This window comes from Ranitomeya imitator, chromosome 1 (assembly GCF_032444005.1).
Source record: "Ranitomeya imitator isolate aRanImi1 chromosome 1, aRanImi1.pri, whole genome shotgun sequence".
Classification (NCBI taxonomy): Eukaryota; Metazoa; Chordata; class Amphibia; order Anura; family Dendrobatidae; genus Ranitomeya; species Ranitomeya imitator.
This window is the reverse complement of record NC_091282.1, coordinates 969,105,945-969,126,221: the sequence shown is the minus strand read 5'-3', so window position 1 is coordinate 969,126,221 and position 20,277 is coordinate 969,105,945. Positions and strand designations below refer to the sequence as shown.

Genomic DNA, 20,277 nt, shown 5'->3' with positions numbered 1-20,277 from the left:
AGCAGCTACAAGGACCTTAGCTTCAGTATCTGATCATGTGACCCTCGATCTCCACTGAGAGATCTTACTCTGGGCATGCTCAGAATGTGAAAAGCAGGGCTTAGCCCCAGAAGCGTCCGCTCGCCGCTGCCCAGCTCTGACTTCAATGGGAGAAGCAGGAAACGCAGCAGTAACTCTTAGCACAGAGTCAGACTGAGCGAGACGCTGGGATCGACGTCTCCGCTGAGCAGGCTCCACTGCGGCAGGAGAAGAATGGGAGACCGCAGCGGAGACGGCCCGAGATTCCCCCCGTGCAGAGGCAGGAACTCGACCCCTAACAGATACATTCTTTTTATCGTCCATTATTGCATTTTAGTGCAATGTTGCGGCGAATAAAAAACATAATTCTGCGTTTTGACTTTTTTCTCGTTACGCCGTTTAGTGATTGGGTTAATTTTTTTTTATATTGATAGATCGGGCGATTCTGAACCCGGCAATACTAAATATTTGTATGTTTGATTTTCTTTTATTGTTTAATTTTCAATGTGGCAAAAGGGGGGGGGGGGGGTGATTCAAATTTTTATATTTTTTTATTTTTTAAATATTTTTGAAAACTTTTTTTTAATTTTGGCATGCTTCAATAGTCTCCATGGGAGACTAGAAGCTGCCATAACCCGATCAGCTCTGCTACATTCAAACGATGATTAGATCGCCTGTATGTAGCTGAACTGCTCACTGGCTGTGAGCGCCGACCACCGGGCGGTGCTTATAGCAATCCGGTGGTGGGCGCTCATAGCCATCTGGCAGTGACAACCATAGAAGTTTGCTGAAGGCCTCTGGTTGTCATGCCAACCCATCAGCGACCCGCTTTCATGTGACACGGGCGCTTGCAGGAAACCTGTGTTAAATGTCGCTGTCAAAGTTTCACAGCAGCATTTAACTAGTTAACAGCTATGGGTGGATCGCGATTTCACCCGCAGCGGTTAGAGGCACATGTCACCTGTTCAAAACAGCTGACATGTGCCGGAAAAAGATGTGGGCTCAGCGCAGGAGCCCACATCAAAAGGAGGGAGTCCGACATTGGCGTACTATTAAGCCCGATGTCGGAAAGGGGTTAAATGAACGGTTCAGGACTATGGTCCGGACACATATCTGCATGACAATCTGCCTCCAGAGCTTATTGTACATGAAGGGGAGTTACCAGTGTGATGTGTGATGGCCGCTCTCTGCTCCTGATCTCTGTGCAGAGCTGTGTGTGATTATACCTGACACATCTGCAGGTTCTTCTCAGGTCCAGCTTCCATTTCTCATGCAGATAGGGCTATAATATTTGTACAATACAGCAGAGCCCAGAGAGCTGCAAAAAATGTGTTTGCAAGAAGACGAATTTAATTTGTCCTGTTCTGTGTTAGTCACTTGTCTCACTGGTAACTTCCCCTTCATGTAAAATAAGCTCTGGAGGCAGATTCTGAATTGTCAAGAATATAAATGAGATCCAGCTCAAAATTCTAGACTTTATTGAAATTCATTAAATAGTGATAACATCAGTAAAAAGCACTTACCAGCAAGTAGCACCTATGAAATGAATGGTGTCATTCAAAAGTACAGATCGTCCTACAAAAAGAAAGTCGTTCATGCCGGTTTTGATGAGGGGACGTGTTGGAGTCAGATGCTCCTAATTAATTAAGAGACACATGCCTCTTAAGAATTGGGTGTGTCTGAAAAGTGGTATTCGCCTGATTGTGCCTCGCCGCATATCTTTCTCCAGTCGGTGACTGGAGTAAGACTTCTAGCGGCCACTGCCTTTTAGGGCTTATCTATAGCATTCTATAATGCTGTAGATAAGCCCCCGGTCCGACCGGCAAGTGAAGAAAAATACATTATATTATACTCACCCGGGGGTGGTCCTGTGCAGTCCGGGTTCCGCGCCTCCCATCTTTTTGCGATGCCGCACTCCTGCTTCTTCATCGCTCCCCAGCATCGGCGCTCCTGTGCGGATGTACTTCTCTGCCCTGTTGAGGGCAGAGGAAAGTACTGCAGTGCGCAGGTGCTGGGCCTCTCTGACCTTTCCCAGCGCCTGCGCACTGCAGTGCTTTACTCTGCCCTCAACAGGGGAGATAAGTACGCCTGCGCAGGAGCGCGATGCCAGTGAGCAATGAAGAACGATAACATCCCACAATTTTTTGGCATTTGTTGGCTTTGTCTCAGAAACTGAAGTTTTGATGTCACCTCACAAGTGTTCTATCAGATTGAGGTCCGGGGATTGGGCAGGCCACTCCATAAGCACAATTTTGTTGAACTGGAACCAAGATTTTGCCCATTTACTGCTGTGTTTAGGGTCTTTGTCTTGTTGAAACCCATTTCAAGGGCATATCCTCTTCAGCGCAAGGCAACTTGACCTCTTCAAGTATTTTAATATATGCAAACTGGTCCATGATCCCTGGTATGTGGTATATAGGTCCAGCACCATCGTCAGAGAAACTTGTTATGTTGGACTGCTATTATTTTGAACACTACTGCAAGTAAATAAATATTTGTCAAATGCTACTCCTAATATGACAGTTGTGCCACCCTTATGTATTATATACAGATGCTTTGCTTCTTAAGTTTTCCAAAAAATCTGGGCTTTGGACAGCCCAAGAAACAGTTGTCCATATTGGAGATGATGTGGATGTTAAAAAGAAAGGCAAGCAAAGGAAAGCTTTCTGGATCCACTTTCTACACCAGGATGAGACTCTGGGAAGGTAGGTCGTTGACTGTGCTTGGTATGTAAATTAACATAGCTTGTTTCCAGCTTTCCCTATGACCCAGTGTCTGGATGCATTCCTTACCACCGCATCTTAGCCATCTATGCTGCTTGTTATTGTTTCTGTGAATTTTCTAATATAACTAAAAAAAAGTTTGTCCATCCAATACTTACATGGAGATTTTACTTTTCTTTGTCCTTTTTTTAGGTACATTGGAAAAGCATACAAAAAGCACAAGGAACTGCTGTACCATTTCTGTGATGTTGAGCGTCAGATGACAGCTCAGTACTACGTCACAGAATTCAACAAAAGATTGTATGGATTAAACATCCCCACCCAGATATTTTACGTCCCATCTGCTGTTCTTTTGGTAAGACTACCCTAGTAGCAACACATGTAATATATCACTACCCTGACCCATGGCATTTTTTATGTTTTTAAGAAAGCCAATGATCAGGACAGCACTCTGAGATTGAAAAGGTCAATCAATATGCTGCCCCATACACATGTCAGTATTGTTCCTCATGACCCAGAATCACAAGAGTTTAGTGATGACTTTGGCATAGTTTAGTTTTACTTGACACACACCACCACCGCAGACACCATTACTTTCGCTTCTACAGCCCCAAACGGGACTCCTACACCCCTCCAGGGATTTGTGCCCTCCGCTCTGTTCCCACTATTTCAAAGTAAGGTTTGAGAAAGACCCTGTGGGTCGAAACGTTACCTACCTTGAAACACTGCGGTGATACCTTTATTTTGGTGTTTGTAATAAAGAAAACCACGTTATTCAGCTTAACGAAAATTCTGAAGACCTTTCTTTGAGTGCGACTGTTGTTGTACATGACAGCTGTATATGTGAACACACCCAGTCTATAACCAGCTGTATATGTGATCGTACCCAGTCTATAACCAGTTTCAGAACATATGTACTAGTAAAGATTATCTTTAATTTCTCTGTCTCAGATCATGGAAGGAAGAAGCATAAAAGAATGTGTGAGTGTGGAGCCTTATATTCTTGGCGATTTTGTAAAACTTACGAATAACACTAAAATTGTGAAAACCGAGTATGAAGCCACCAAGTATGGTTTGGCCTTTGGACATTTTGCCTATGAATATTTCTCTGATATAGTGGTGGATTTACAGGGTAAGATTTTACATACATCACCCATAGCGTAAGAAAATATATACTGGTACATCATATGGATATTTACATGAATTTCTGCTTAATTATGTAGAATATATTCTACTTAGACATCTGTTATTAGGGTTATCTGTAAAATCTGATTTCAATGAAGATTTACCCATTAGATAGGAGATGACAGTTGGTGCTTTTAATGTTCTTTAGATGGAGGAGCTAACAGCAGACAGACATTCTGCAGGTTCCCCTGAAACCTCAGTTACAGTTCTCCATAGAACTTTATGAGCACCAACTGTTATCTCCTATCTAATGGAAAATCTGTATGCAGTAAAGACCGATTATACCAGTGAACGGAGAATATTGAGAATGAATGATTAGTCTAGGAGGAGAAAGAAGTGGATTTCTTTTAAATAAAATATATACGGTAACAAATTTTCTTATTTTCACACATACTATTGTTTTATTATGAAAAAGAAAAATGTTGATTACTCTGTAAATATGTTCCTATGGGTATTTATAATGACTTCTATATTTGATGCTGTACAATAAATTATAGTAATGACAGCAGTACAGTATGGGGTTTAGTTATAATATATTCTATGTGATTTGTTTTGATTCAATTACTTCACCCTTAGGGTATGTTTCCACGTTCAGGAAACGCTGCGTTTTTGACGATGCATAGAGACGCAGCATCAAACACGCAGCGTCCAGATGTTACAGCATAGTGGAGGGGATTTAATGAAATCCCGTCTCCACTATGCGTGGAAACACGCATCCAGCGGCCCTGCGATTCCGGACATGCGGCGCGTCTTTTTAGATCGCAGCATGTCCGTTTACCTTGCGGCGACGCTGCGCCGCCGCAATGTATAACACAGGGCCCTATGTGTGGGGTGCGATGATACCGGATGTGTGCAATGAACACATCCGGCATCATTGCGTCCCCAGAAGGGGGCGGAGCTTTGGGCGGAGCGATTTTGCCGCTCCGTCCAAACCGCCGGCCACATGAACGTGAACACGTGCCCTAATTCTTCTTCACATGTGATTGGATACAGCATTTAGTTCCAATCATTTATATTAAGTCATGAACAATTAGGGAAGTTTTACTGCCTAAGGCCATGTTCACGCTTTGCATTTTTGCTGTGTTTTTATTTTGTATGGCAAGTTTAAGCTGCACTTAAGAAGATTTTGCTTAGTTTTTGCAGAGTTTTTTGCTTTGGTACGTTTGTTTCTTGTGCATGCTGATAAGATTTAGTGCATAGAAAAAAATTCAACTTCATCAGATTTTGGCACCAAAATGCAGCAAAACCTGATACCTGTATTTTTGTATTAGTCTTTGCAGTGTTTTTGCATTACCAATTGTTTTCAATGTGTGGAAAATGCTGAAAAAAACACTGAAGCAAGTGACATGCTGCATTTTGTGACATGACTTATGTGCTGTGTTTTTTATGCAATTTAAAAGCTTCTTTTTACAGTACCATCAAAAGCTCTGAAAATTTCAGAAATCTCATGCACACGTTTGTTTTTTTTCCTGACTGAACTTGAGACTGCAGCATGTTTGAAATCTGCAATATGTCCCTTCTTTCAGCTTTTTTCACCCATAGAAAATAATAAGCTATTGAAAAAATGCTGCAAAAGACGCAATAATATTTTTGTAGCTTTTTTGGTGAATAAAACAAATTTAACAACATGTACTGTAGACAAAACACAGATGTAATCCGTACCCAAAAACGGTGAGAAATAACTTGTTCAACATGCTGAGAAATGGGCCTTTTGAACTTAACATTTTTACTTCCAAGTGAACAGGTTTTAACTGCAGAAAAAACCCCAACACACTGCGTGTGAATATAGCCGTACAGTTGCAAGCTTCAGCTATAGCACCATTAATTCCACAGCACTTTACAGACATTATGAGCACTGTCCCCATTGGGGCTCACAATCTAGATTCCTCATCAGTATGTTTTTGGAGTGTGGTATGAACCTGGAAAAACCCATGCAAACATTTGCGAGAACAATCAGCAATTGGCAAAGCTTTCCCTTGCCTCTTCTCTCTGCCGCTAAGCCTGTCCCTGGGATGGACCGCATCCTCCGATCCCTCAGTGTCCTCAATGCCCAGAATTTCTGCTTCTCATGGGGGTATTCTCTGCCGTTTCGCCCTGGTTCTAAGAATAGCGGCCCATACAAAAATTTGCCACATGTTGGATTACTTGCTCCCGTTCTGCTTAACCTTCGTCCTCAATGCTATAGCCCCAGTCACTCTGCGTTGGATAGCTCTGCTGCTGTACTTTCTTCTGAGCTCTGGCCCCCTGGATGCTAGATGCTGGGCCCACTCTTCTTGCAATGTTACGTGGCACGGAGTCGCCCTGTGCTGTCTAGCCTAGTGCGCTACATGGGTGCCCCGGCCCCAACTAACTAAAACCGGGAAGACCTCCCTAACTTATCACACCGTGCTCCTCCTACATTAACGATTTCCTATCTTAACGATCTCAAAGCTATAAGGCTAACCCTGCAATGCCCCATCTAGTGGCCAATTTGAGGTACTACTCCCCTTAGTACTATACCTTCAACTGGTGACCAGCCCATGGTACTAACTTTCCCTAACATGCAATGAATGTGTAAAACATCTTAACAATCAGACTTATCTATACACAGAGTAATACACTTTATGTGTCGCAATACTCGTATACACTACTGGTAATACACTGAGCAGTACCATAGTGTATATATATGTCAATTATATGTAAAGAAATTACATTTTTCAAAACATGGATACATTCTATCATATCCCCTACATACTTTCAAGTAACTTTTCAGAATAATCTGTTGAATCTGTCCTCTATTTCTGCCCCTCATTATATCCTGCATTTTCACCAGTTTTTGCCTTTGCAAGCTCTATCGCTTATCTGCAATCCACTCTAGGCTGGTGGTATGAGACTTTCATGAGGTCTCCCAAAACCCAGCACTTTAAACACGGATGGATTCCTACTCATCATTCTTTTTTATACATGTAGAGAGAAGCATGAACGGGTATGGAGGACATTTTACAGTTGTGCTTAGCAGTATAGATTAGATTCCAGTTCTGGGGTTAAGTAAAACACTGATCAGAAAATCAACATAGTCTTTCTGTGTCTTTCTCTGCCTGTTCCTCACTCTGCTCTTCATACCTCCTCCCTTCTCCCGTCTCCTAAGAGCAAAAAAGCTGTAAAACATGACACCAGAGTGAGTGCAGTCCATCTTGTCTGAGCAATACTGAGTTGAGCTGTGTTTCAGGGTGGACAATGAGTTCAGGAGGCAGGTGGAAGCAGTAGTGAGTGAGAAGGAAGCAGATTTATTTGGTAACATACAGTGGCATGTAAATGTTTGGGCACCCCTGGTCAAAATTAGTTATTGTGAACAGTTACAGTGGGGCAAAAAAGTATTTAGTCAGTCAGCAATAGTGCAAGTTCCATCACTTAAAAAGATGAGAGGCGTCTGTAATTTACATCATAGGTAGACCTCAACTATAGGAGACAAACTGAGAAAAAAAAATCCAGAAAATCACATTGTCTGTTTTTTTAACATTTTATTTGCATATTATGGTGGAAAATAAGTATTTGGTCAGAAACAAAATTTCATCTCAATACTTTGTAATATATCCTTTGTTGGCAATGACAGAGGTCAAACGTTTTCTGTAAGTCTTCACAAGGTTGCCACACACTGTAGTTGGTATGTTGGCCCATTCCTCCATGCAGATCTCCTCTAGAGCAGTGATGTTTTTGGCTTTTCGCTTGGCAACACGGACTTTCAACTCCCTCCAAAGGTTTTCTATAGGGTTGAGATCTGGAGACTGGCTAGGCCACTCCAGGACCTTGAAATGCTTCTTACGAAGCCACTCCTTCGTTGCCCTGGCAGTGTGCTTTGGATCATTGTCATGTTGAAAGACCCAGCCACGTTTCATCTTCAATGCCCTTGCTGATGGAAGGAGGTTTGCACTCAAAATCTCACGATACATGGCCCCATTCATTCTTTCATGTACCCGGATCAGTCGTCCTGGCCCCTTTGCAGAGAAACAGCCCCAAAGCATGATGTTTCCACCACCAAGCTTTACAGTAGGTATGGTGTTTGATGGATGCAACTCAGTATTCTTTTTCCTCCAAACACGACAAGTTGTGTTTCTACCAAACAGTTCCAGTTTGGGTTTCATCAGACCATAGGACATTCTCCCAAAACTCCCCTGGATCAACCAAATGCTCTCTAGCAAACTTCAGACGGGCCCGGACATGTACTGGCTTAAGCAGTGGGACACGTCTGGCACTGCAGGATCTGAGTCCATGGTGGCGTAGTGTGTTACTTATGGTAGGCCTTGTTACATTGGTCCCAGCTCTCTGCAGGTCATTCACTAGGTCCCCCCGCGTGGTTCTGGGATTTTTGCTCACCGTTCTTGTGATCATTCTGACCCCACGGGGTGGGATTTTGCGTGGAGCCCCAGATCGAGGGAGATTATTAGTGGTCTTGTATGTCTTCCATTTTCTAATTATTGCTCCCACTGTTGATTTCTTCACTCCAAGCTGGTTGGCTATTGCAGATTCAGTCTTCCCAGCCTGGTGCTGGGCTACAATTTTGTTTCTGGTGTCCTTTGACAGCTCTTTGGTCTTCACCATAGTGGAGTTTGGAGTCAGACTGTTTGAGGGTGTGCACAGGTGTCTTTTTATACTGATAACAAGTTTAAACAGGTGCCATTACTACAGGTAATGAGTGGAGGAAAGAGGAGACTCTTAAAGAAGAAGTTACAGGTCTGTGAGAGCCAGAAATCTTGATTGTTTGTTTCTGACCAAATACTTATTTTCCACCATAATATGCAAATAAAATGTTAAAAAAACAGACAATGTGATTTTTCTGGATTTTTTTTTCTCAGTTTGTCTCCCATAGTTGAGGTCTACCTATGATGTAAATTACAGACGCCTCTCATCTTTTTAAGTGGTGGAACTTGCACTATTGCTGACTGACTAAATACTTTTTTGCCCCACTGTAAGCAAGTTGAAGATGACACATTTCCTTTGTATTTCAGGAAAAAAATATATATATATATCTAATATATAAAGCTGAATGTGTGTATGTGTGTGTGTGTGTGTGTATGTGTGTATGTATGTCCGGGATTGGCATCTGCACCGTCGCAGGTACAGCCACAAAATTTTGCACAGTCACACGTCTGGCCCCCGAGAGCGTCATAGGCTATGTTGTGAGGTGAAATTTTAACCCCGTGCGTTCCAATTCACCAAACAATTTTGCCCCTATCTACATAATGGGGAAAAAAGTGAAAGGAAAAGTGTTGGAGGCATCGCAGCTACAGAAACAAAATTTTGCACAGTCACACGTCTGGACCCTGAGAGCGTCATAGGCTACGTTGTGAGGTGAAATTTTAACTCCGCGCTTTCCAATTCACCAAACTATATTTCCCCTATCTACATAATGGGGAAAAGTGAAAGGAAAAGTGTTGGAGGCAAATTGACAGCTGCCAGATGTGAACAAGGGGTACTTAAAGAATGAGAGCGATGGTGCAAAAGAGTATATACCGTACAATTGCTAAGGTGGGGCCCTGACATGAGATACTCACCACACACGGGGATATGAACACACACACAAAATGCGCCAAACACTACCACGTGCTTGAACACATATACCACCCTCAGCACACATTTCACCACACATACACCAACCTCGCCACATAAAAGTCGAAAGACAAAAGTCGCCGCTCAAAACTCGCCACGCGCAAAACTCGCCATATGCAAAAACTAGGCTCACGCAAAACTCGCCACAAGTGCAAAACTCACCTCATGGAAAACTCGCCACACGCAAAACTTGCACACGCGGAAAAATTGCCACATGCACAAAAGTTGCAACACATGCAAAAGTTGCCTCACACAAAACTTGCACATACTCAAAAGGCACCACACATAAAACTCGCCACGTGCAAAACTCACCATGCGCAAAACTTGCTGCACACAACTTGCTACACTAACCTGTCACATGCAACTCGACACACAAAAAGTTGCTACACGCATGTTGCCACACAAAACTCATCTCACAAAAGTCACTACATGCATGTCGCCACACGCAACTCAACACACACAACTTGACAAACGAAACTTGCCCTAAAACACACACAGGTCTGGTATTATCCTTCAAAAATAAAAATCTGATTAATAAGCAGACAAACTACAAGAGCAACAAATGTACCATATAGGAAATACGGCAGCTGTCAGTCACATGACCTGTCTATTATGTGTATGTGTGAGCTAATATATACTGCCAGGGGGAGGGCTTCCTGTTGGCTGGGGATTTATCAGGCTGCCAATCTAGCTTACAAATACTGAGGTAAGAATACTGAGCAAATAACGTGTGAACGAGGTCTAATACAGGAGGAGATGACACACAGGTATATACTATATACAGGGGAGATGACACACAGATATATACTATATACAGGAGAGATGACACACAGGTATATACTATATAGAGGAGGAGATGACATACAGGTACATACTATATACAGGAGGAGATGACATACAGGTATATACTATATACAGGCGGAGATGACACACAGGTATATACTATATACAGGAGCAGATGACCTACAGGTATATACTATATACAGGAGGAGACAACATACAGGTATATACTATATACAGGAGGAGATGACACACAGATATATACTATATACAGGGGAGATGACACACAGGTATATACTATATACAGGAGGAGATGACATATAGGTATATACTATATATAGAAGGAGATTACATACAGGTATATACTATATATAGGAGGAGATGACATACAGGTATATACTATATACAGGGGAGATGACATACAGGTATATACTATATACAGGAGATGACATACAGGTGTATACTATATATAAGGGAGATGACAAACATGTATATACTGAGGTGAAAATGAGAGGTGTGCGGTGAAAATGAAAAGGTGTGAGTGCAAAATGAGAGGAGTGAGGGAAAATAGTGGAGTGATCGGAAAATGACAGATGTGAGGTCAAAATGACAAGTGTTAGGGGGGAATGAGAGGAGTGAGGGAGAAAATGAGAGGTGTGAGGGAGAAAATGAGAGATGTGAGGGGGAAAATGAAAGATGTGATTGGGAAAATGAGAGGCGTGATGGGAAAATAAGAGAAGTGAGGTGCTATAACTAACCACATATATTTACTATGCCCAGGCAACGCCGGGCTCTTCAGCTAGTATATATATATATACATATATATATATATTCATCATTTATATTTTAAAAATTACAGAAAGGAAAATAGGTGGATGCAAATGTTTGGGCACCTTGAATGGTTAGTACCAAGTAGCACCCCCTTTTGAAAATATCACAGCTTGTAAATGCATTTTGTAGCCACACAAGTATTGCAATTCTTGAGAGCTTTTCATCCATTCTTCTTTGGAAAATTCTTCCAGTTCTGTGTGTCTCCTGAGTCATCTTGCATGCACAGCTTTTTTGAGGTCTACCCACAGATTTTCAATGATATTCAGATCAGGGGACTGTGAGGGCCGTTGTAGAACCTTCAACTTGCACCTTTTGAGGTAGTCTATTGTGGATTTTGACATGTGTTTAGGATCATTATCCATTTGTAGAAGCCATCCTTTTTTCAACTTCAGCTGTTTTACAGATGGTGTTATGTTTGCATCAAGAATTCATTGATATTTAATTGAATCTGTTCTTCCCTCTACCCAAAGCATGATTGACCTACCCCCATGCTTAATGTTTTTTTTCTTCACACATACTTTTGATCATTGTGGCCAATCTTAACCTCATCATTCCACAAGACTTGTTTCTGAAATGCATCATAGTTTAGCTGTTCTTTTCATACTTCTGATGCAGAATTTTATGGTGAGAACGCAGGTTTTCTGATAACTCATCTATGAAGGCCATATTTGTGCAGGTGTCTCTGAACAGTATAAGGGTAAGTTCACACAGGGCGTTTTTGCTGCTTTTTTTTCTGCAGCAAAACCTGATCTTCTTGGCAGGAAAGAAGCTGCGTCAAAAACGCAGGTTTAGGTGCCTTTTTGGTGCGTTTATTTTTCCCTTTGTCCTTTCTAATGTCCTTGGATTTTCAGCAGCAAAAACACAGCAAATAATGATACCTGCGTTTTTGCTGCGTTTTTTTCAACACCCATTCAAGCCAATGGGTGAAAAAAACGCAGCAAAAACACTGAAAGAAGTGACATGTTCTATGTCCAAAAAACGCAGTAAAGCACAAAATACTGATCACACAAAAAACCAATGTGTGTGCCTGAGATTTCTGAAATCTCATAGGCTTTGCTGGTACTGTAAAAAAGCAGCTGAAAGTTAGCATAAAAAAGCAGCAAAAAAATGCAGCAAAAACGCCCTGTGTGAACTTACCCTAACAATCACAACTCCAGAGTCTGCTAAATATTTCTGAAGGTCTTTTGTTGTCAAGCGTGAGTTCTGATTTGCCTCTCTAGCAATCCTAAGAGCAGCTCTCGGTTAAATTTTGCTTGGTCTTCTAGACTTTCTGTTGACCTGACCTCAACTGTTCCCGTTAACTGCCATTTCTTAATTACATTTCAAACTGAAGAAAGATCAATTTGAAAACACTTTGCTAACTTCTTATAGCCTTCTCCTGCATTTTCTAGGCAGCTGCTTAGAAGAACCTATGGGTTCTGTTTTTTGGCACTAGGTTAGAGGCTGGTTTTTCATAATGCTGGGAAATTTGCATCATCTGGCCTTTCTTAACGATGATAGTGAACAAGCCATAACCCTAACAGGCTAATTAAGGTCTGAAACTTTGGGCAAAGTTATCTAAGCATACAAATCACCACAGGTGCCTAAACTTTTGCATTGGCCTATCTTCTTTTTGTAATTTTTAAAATGTAAAAAAAATAGTTTTTTGTTGTTGCCTAAAATACAAAGGAAATGTGTAGTCTTCAACTTTAGGCCTTTTAGAGATCATTTCATCTTCAACTTGCTTAACTGTACAAATAACAGTAATTTTGACAAGGGGTGCCCAAACTTTTACATGCCACAATTTTCTTATGTTTGCCTGTACTATTGAATAAAAAAAAGTTTGTTGAGAATATAGTCCCCTTAAATTAAACTTTATTGTATTATAGTGTATTTGTATATCGAATTTTCTCTTTATGTGTACAAATAACAGGCTTTTACTGTAATTTTACAGGATGGGTGACTGGAAGTGAGAAAGGTGAAGCAATAATCTACCTAACAGACCCACAGATCCATTCAGCCAACAATACACCGGGAGCCACACATATCAATTTTGGAAAGTACGGGATATACATGTTCTTTACTTATCAACATAAAGAATGCAACGACATTTGTAAAAGACTTTCTCTTAAAAGACCTGATGACAAAATGTTAGCAGACTTTAGTAAATCAGAGAAAAATAAAGGAAACTAAACAGTTATACCACAGTAAGAAACCTCAACATGGTGAAAGGTCTTAGTTTATAAATGTTACTTTTTGCTTTGTTAGCATTGGTTTGGAGTGATACTTCCTTACTTAGACCAGGTGACTAACAACATACAGTGGGCATTAAAGGGATTTCCCCATTAACAAAGCACATTTTAATTAATAGATCTTAGAAAAGTTATAATTTTATCAATTTGATGTGTTAAAAATGTCCCTGTGCTGAGATAATCTTATAAATGTGCCCGTACTGTGTAATGGCTGTGTCTGACCGTGCAGGAACATGGTCTGATCATAACACAGCTCCTGGGCAGGAGAGGAAGAAAAGAGAGAATACAGACATTACAGCATGGGATCACAGCTGATTTTTTCTGTAAGGTAAAACACGTTTTTAAACAGGCAGGTAAATGTTTTATCTTACAGAAAGGAGCAGTTGTGATACCATGCTGTCCTGCCTCTATACTCTCTTTTGTTTCTTCCTCTGCCCAGGAGCTGTGGTATGATCAGACCATGATCTGTCCCTGCACGGTCAGACACAGCCATTACACAGTACACAGCAGGGGCACATATATAACATTATCTTAGCACAGGCACTTTTTTTTTTAAACGCATCCAATTGTGGAGCATATTTTTATTTTAAGATCTATTCATTAAAATGCATTCTGTTTGTGGGACAAATCCTTTTAAACTTTCCCTGCAACTACTGTTGTGCCTGACAATTAAGAAGGATATTGAACAGTGCATTCACAAGTGTTGCTTTTCAGATTGCCTAATTTACATTAAAACTGTGGGGATTCTTTTTATGATTCTCAGCCATTATTTTTGCATTGTGTGTGGGAACTTTCTTTTTTTGTTGCATAAGTTGTAGGTTGTTTTATGTCATTTGAGCTATGTGTTGAATTTATATACATTTTAATTATGGAACTGATGCTTCAGAAAAACGACAACAAAATTGTTTTATTTTTTATGAAAATCATCATAAATAATATATTTATTCATATTGAAAATATTGTGCAAGTATTTGGAAGAATGGATTCTACAAAATTTAAAGGGCTTGTTACACAAACTAAGAAAAAATATGTTCCACAATTGGATGTGTTATAAAATGTCCCAGTGCTGAGATAATCTTATAAATGTGCCCCTGCTGTGTACTGTGTAATGGCTGTGTCTGACCGTACAGGGACATGGTGTGATCATACCACATCTCCTGGGCAGGGGAGGAGAAAAGAGAGAATACAGACAGGACAGCAGGGGATCACAGCTGATTCTTTTGTGAGGTAAAACATTGTTTTTAAAAAGGCAGAGAAATGCTTTCCTCGCAAAAAGAATCAGCGGTGATCCCATGCTGTCCTGTCTGTATATTCTTTTCCTTCTTCCCAGGAGCTGTGATATGATCAGACCATGTCCCTGTACGTCAGACACGGCCATTACACAGTACACAGCAGGGGCACAGATATAAGATTATCTCAGCACAGGAACATTTTGTATTTATATATACAATTGTGGAACTGATTATTTTAATTTCTATTGATTGAAATTTATTTTCTTCATGGTCAAGCCCCTTTAAGTCTTGCTCTGTAATTTCAGCCAGGTGTGTTTTACTCTTAAATTCTGCAATATCTCAGAGCAAACATATGTTTAACCAGTTCCAGGACACCCATAGACTTTAAGGGTATGTGCACACGTTCAGTTTTTTTCGCGTTTTTTTCGTGATAAAAACGCATTAGAAACTGCAGACATATGCATCCTATCATTTAGAATGCATTCTGCAATTTTTGTGCACATTACGCATCGCGGTAAAAAAAAAGCATCATGTTCATTAATTTTGCAGATTTTCTGCGTTTTTTCCCGCGATTCTATGCATTTGGGAAAAAAACGCAAAAAAAACGCACTAAAAATGCGTCAAAACACGTCAAAAACGCATGAAAAACACAAACAAAAACGCATGCGGATTTCTGGCAGAAATGTCAGGTTTTTGTCAGGAAAATTTCTGCCAGAAATCCTGACGTGTGCACATAGCCTAAATCCTCCGGCCTTTACTCTACACTAATGCACTAATGTTCTAAAACATCACTACAGATCAAGCTGTTTGCACAAGATTGTGGACTCCCCACACCGGTTTCTTGCCATCTCTGCTTTTCTGATCACTGTCTACGCAGCACTGAGCAAACACTCTTTTTATTATATAGGTACGGCTGTCAGCACTTCCTCTTCCGATCCCAGCGATCATGTGATATCTGGGTGTAGGGATAGAGCAGGAGCTGCTGGGTCCTAACTCTGCTATTCAGGTAGTCCACTTAGCAATGCGGACAGCAATAAAAAGTATGAATACGTTAAAGTCTTTTAAGACCTTAGTTGGGGGTAGAGTGTGTGAAATAAATGAAAAAATAAATAAAAACAGAATAAATAAATAAATAAATGAAGCAATACTAAAAAAGAGACACTGTTAGTCTGAATCACTGATCCTTGTCCCAGCCCGTGACAAAAAAATATGTCCAATAGATAAAAAATGTATACAGAAACAATAAAAACGTGAAAAATAGATACATATTTCTTGTTTTGCCCTATGAGCCAAAAAAGGAGAATAAGCTGTAGAAATTAGGCACAGTCCTGAATTTAGTAAAACCAGTGCCATGCCGCTTGAGTGATAGGTGTCTTCCTGTTACCTGTCACTCAGGGGAGTGCAGAGGATAGGAGATGACAGGTTTTCTTTGAAATCTTATAGTGTTTCAGAGTAAAACCTACCTGGCTGAAAGGACGGACCTGGACTCTGATTCATGCTTCGGGCAGCATGTACTAGCTGTCAGGTTCACTTTAAGAACTTCTAGAAGACAAGGTGCTACAGTCAATCAAGCAACTGAAGCTGAAGTGAAGTTGATTATTGCACAAAACAATGATCTAAAATCCCCCTCATACTACTTTGTGAACAAAATCATTGACCCTTCAGGGCATTCCCATTTTCCAGATCAAAAAATTGTGAAATGAGTTCTGCAAAAAAAAAAACCCAGCAAGATCTAGATGAGATCACATACGAATACCTGGGTCATAGTGGAAGTTTTCTTAGAAGGAAATAAAAGATGCCTTTATTCTCAGGAATTCCCACTAGATTTGTATGTGTGTGGCTCCCACACCCCCAGAAACATTGCTAAAAGATATTTAATGTCCCAAAATATCCACAGTATTCTGACTCTTATTTTGCACTGGTTAGTGGACTGGTTGATGGATAATCTCGCAATAGCCATATTTTTGGCTGCTAGTCTTTTATTCCACTAATGCATCTTTAGAAGTTGGACACACAATGTCTACAAACTTGAAGTATGACCAGCCACAGCCTTGGATTTCTACCACAAAGATTAAACAATCGTGTCCCAGAAGTGTTAGGCTGTGTTCCCATGATGAGCTTTCGTTGCTGTAGAATTTCTGCACCTATTATTTAAATTTGGTTATTTGTGTGTTTTCATTGCGTTTTTGTGTGGGGGGGTTAACATGTGTTTTATCACTTTTTTGACGTTGCTCTTGTTGGTGTGTCATGCTTTAAATAAATCTGCTTTGTTTTTGATACTTCCTGGTATTTGACTTTGACAAAAACTTACTAGTATAGTCAAGAGCGGGGCACATGAGTTTTCCATATGTTTCTGCCACCGAAACGCACTAAAAACTTGTGTTTTCTACCTGTGGATTTTCCGCACCTAATGCAAGTCTGTTGGGAAAATCTGCACAAAACGCTCAGCGCACCCGCAAGGTAACATGACATTTTGCGGATTTGAAGCAGGCACCGCATATCCACTTACGCTGAGTAAAATAAATACAGAGGGAATGAAATTTCTATTAATCCCATCCACTTTTCTGGAACTATAAGACGCTGCATTTTTGATGCAGCAAAAATATGCAGTGTCAAAAACACACCAAAAGCTCATCGTGGGAACGTATCTTTAGGGTATGTGCACAGTGCACACTGCTACTTATGTCGGCGTACCTGCTGAGCTTTTGAAGCCGAAAACACTTCAGTAAAAACACCAACAATGTTGTTCCTGAACCATCTTCTTTAGCTTTCTTTTTGTCATTTTTGCTGTGTGGGTTTATCAATATTAAAGTGTTTGCCTGACTCCCACCAATTAGCTGTACCTTCAAACAGCTGATCAGCGGGTACGCTAAAATTTATCCTCCCACTATCTAATATTGATTGTCTGTATTAAGTATAACTGTGGATCGGTCACCAGATTTGACAATACGAACTGTATACATTATTAGGCCGGCCTCACACTCAGCGTTGAAAAATACGGTCCGTATTTTACGGCCGTAATACGCTCCAAAATTAGAAATACGGTGGTCCGTAAGAACTCCGTAGGCAAGGTGTGGTCGCGTATTTTGCGCATGTAATGTTGCGTATGTAATCCGTATGCCCACCATAATGCGTATTTTTCACGCAACCTGACAAAATGGACATATAACGGTTTTGGCGAATGAAATTGATTTAAATTACCCTCATCAACCCTATTTAAGGCCTCTACAACAGGTGTCTCACTCCCATATGGTCATTTTGTGGTTTTGCAACTGTTGGAGTGTTGTTGTAACATTTTGACCATGTCTGACCACCTGCAGTTCACCCCAACGCAGCGTGATTTGTTTAACTGGCTATTGTCTCGTCGGTTTGGGCACCCATACCCTGTGATTGTGGATCCGCGAAGGAGGAGCAGAAGAATGTGGGTGCATCCTCTTCTGACTAAACGCCTCACTAAAGGCCATTTTCATCGGCTATATACAGCTCTGCGGGAACATCCAGACAAGTTTTATCTGTACTGTCGCATGTCTATACAAACCTTTGACAGATTGTTGGAGATATTACGCCCAGGAATAACATTTCAGGACACAAGGCTGCGCAAAGCCATCTCTGCTGAGGAGCGTCTTCTCCTCACGTTACGGTATGTATTCTCCATCCTCACATACTGTATGTTGATGATCTTTTTTATAAATGTTTCTTCTTTTTTAAATTTTTACCCATAATATGTGTACATTAAGGCCAAAGCAGATGTGACAACGTGACGTAACTGTTACATTTCAGCCCCTTAAGGCCATTTTTCCCATTTCAGTGTTAATTTAGTAGGCCACAAATGCAAATATGATTGTGCTTATTCATGTTTTGTGTGCACTCTTGAAACAAACCTAATTTATTGTGTTTGTTTCACTTACAGATTTCTGTCCACTGGATTGTCCTTTGCGGGTCTCCACCTTGAATTTTTGATTGGCCGCTCCACCATTTCTGGCATTGTGCGGTTAACCTGTCGCCAAATATGGGATAGACTTAAGGACCTTGTGATGCCTGAGCCCAAACAGGCTGATTGGCTCAAAATAGCCCGTGGGTTCAAGGTCAATTGTGACTTCCCAAACTGCATTGGAGCGGTGGATGGGAAACATATTAGGGTACGTAAGCCGCCGAACTCTGGCTCCCAATTCTACAACTATAAGCAGTTTTTCTCTGTAGTTCTGTTAGCTGTAGTTGACAGTAACTACAGGTTTATAATTGTAGACATTGGGGCCTATGGACGAACTGGAGACTCTAGGGTCTTCAATTCGTCTATAATGGGTCGGCGGCTACGTGAAAACCAGTTAGACCTCCCACCACCACAACAACTCCCAGGCTCCACTGCAGAAGCACTGCCTTTTATTTTTGTTGGAGATGAGGCCTTCCAACTCACCAGACACGTCATGAGGCCTTATCCCCGGCGCAACCTGGACCATCGTCGGAGGATATTTAATTTGCGCCTTTCTAGGGCGCGCAGACTGGTGGAGTGCGCCTTTGGTATTCTGGTGGCCAAATGGCGTGTCCTACAGACTGCCATGCAGCTCAGTGAGGCTACAGTCAATGAAGTAATCAAAGCATCTGTAATTTTGCACAACTATACCCGCATACATGATTGCTTCTCAGATGGTAATGATGAACACATGTTGCGTAGTGTCAGTAGTCCAACACCACATGGCCCACCTCCGCGCCGTCCCCTTTCTGGTATCAAAGTTAGGGATGTATTGACCAATTATTTTGTTTCTCCTCAGGGTTCTACTCCCTGGCAAGATTATGCTGTTTCTCAGTTGTGATTTTTGTTATTTTAAAGATATGTTTTTGTAATATATTATTATCAACCACTGAAAACGTACTGTGTGTTTTTTTTCCTTAATTACCATATGTTTCTGTTTTCTGAATATGTGTGTGATGCAAAAATGATTAGTCTACAAACATCAATTGGCTTTTTTGTAAACTTTTTACTAACTTTGCAACCCTTTTTTTTTGGTTGTTAACCCCATATTTTTGCCATATGGTTTTGAGAAGCCTTTTTTATGGGTTGCTTTATACCAAGGATCCACAACAAAGTGGAAATGTTTTGAAAACACAACATTAACATGGTAGCCAGCTACCAAAACAAAACACAAAAAACAAAACTAAATTACAGATCCCTGTAAGTTGGTAGGGGAGATGTTGGCAGCTCTGGGTCCTGGTCTGGTGGCCTTTGTTGGGCCGATGGCAGTTCATCCTGTGAGGATGCAGTGGCTTGCGGCCCAGAATACTGGCCTTGTCCATATTGGCCAGATGTGTGTTGACCAAAAGCCATTTGGCTCTGGGCATCATGCTGAGGTACAGATTGCCTTGCATCATACCCCAACCCAAAATGGCCATGTTGTCCAAACCCAGGTTGGGACCAGCCAACATCACTGTGTCTGGAGAAGTGGCCATATTGGGATTGGGGGTTGAAGCCTGCCATTTGGTACTCTAATGGCCTTTGTAGATTTTGGGATGGGAGGGGTTGAAGGGGAGGCATACGTGGAGTAGGTGCAGCAAATCCTGATTGATTTGGCTCCTGTTGAGGGAATTGAAGGCGCAAGAGGTTTGTTTGGCCAAGCTGCCTTCGCTCCAGGTATTCAAAAACCTCATAGGGGTTATTTGGAGGGGTGCTTAAATCAATCAGGATTTGCATACACC

At 41.1% G+C, this 20,277-nt stretch overlaps 2 protein-coding genes across 3 annotated transcripts in view; both read left to right on the top strand.

Annotated features, from left to right (window-relative positions):
* The window catches only part of ALPK1 (alpha kinase 1), a 280,064-nt gene extending 266,510 nt beyond the window's left edge, over nt 1-13,554 (top strand). For both annotated transcript variants that reach the window (XM_069743837.1, XM_069743838.1), the window contains 4 exons: nt 2,570-2,723; nt 2,934-3,096; nt 3,693-3,873; nt 13,057-13,554. In XM_069743837.1, coding sequence (XP_069599938.1) covers nt 2,570-2,723; nt 2,934-3,096; nt 3,693-3,873; nt 13,057-13,295 — 737 coding nt within the window. In that variant the 3' untranslated portion in view covers nt 13,296-13,554. The remainder of the gene's footprint in view (nt 1-2,569; nt 2,724-2,933; nt 3,097-3,692; nt 3,874-13,056) is intronic.
* Nucleotides 13,555-14,756: 1,202 nt separating this feature from the next.
* On the top strand, nt 14,757-19,779 carry LOC138656680 (uncharacterized). Its single transcript, XM_069743835.1, has 2 exons — nt 14,757-18,226; nt 18,497-19,779. Exons 1-2 carry the CDS (start codon nt 17,889-17,891, stop codon nt 19,395-19,397), a joined length of 1,239 nt encoding a protein of 412 aa, XP_069599936.1. The 5' UTR covers nt 14,757-17,888; the 3' UTR covers nt 19,398-19,779.
* Nucleotides 19,780-20,277: the final 498 nt, after the last annotated feature.

Bases quoted from the DNA above. Each gene is read 5' to 3' on its own strand.
- LOC138656680 (XM_069743835.1), top strand. From the start codon at position 17,889: ATGTCTGACCACCTGCAGTTCACCCCAACGCAGCGTGATTTGTTTAAC. The intron at 18,227-18,496 runs GTATGTATTCTC...TTTCACTTACAG, and splicing joins CGTCTTCTCCTCACGTTACG to ATTTCTGTCCACTGGATTGT.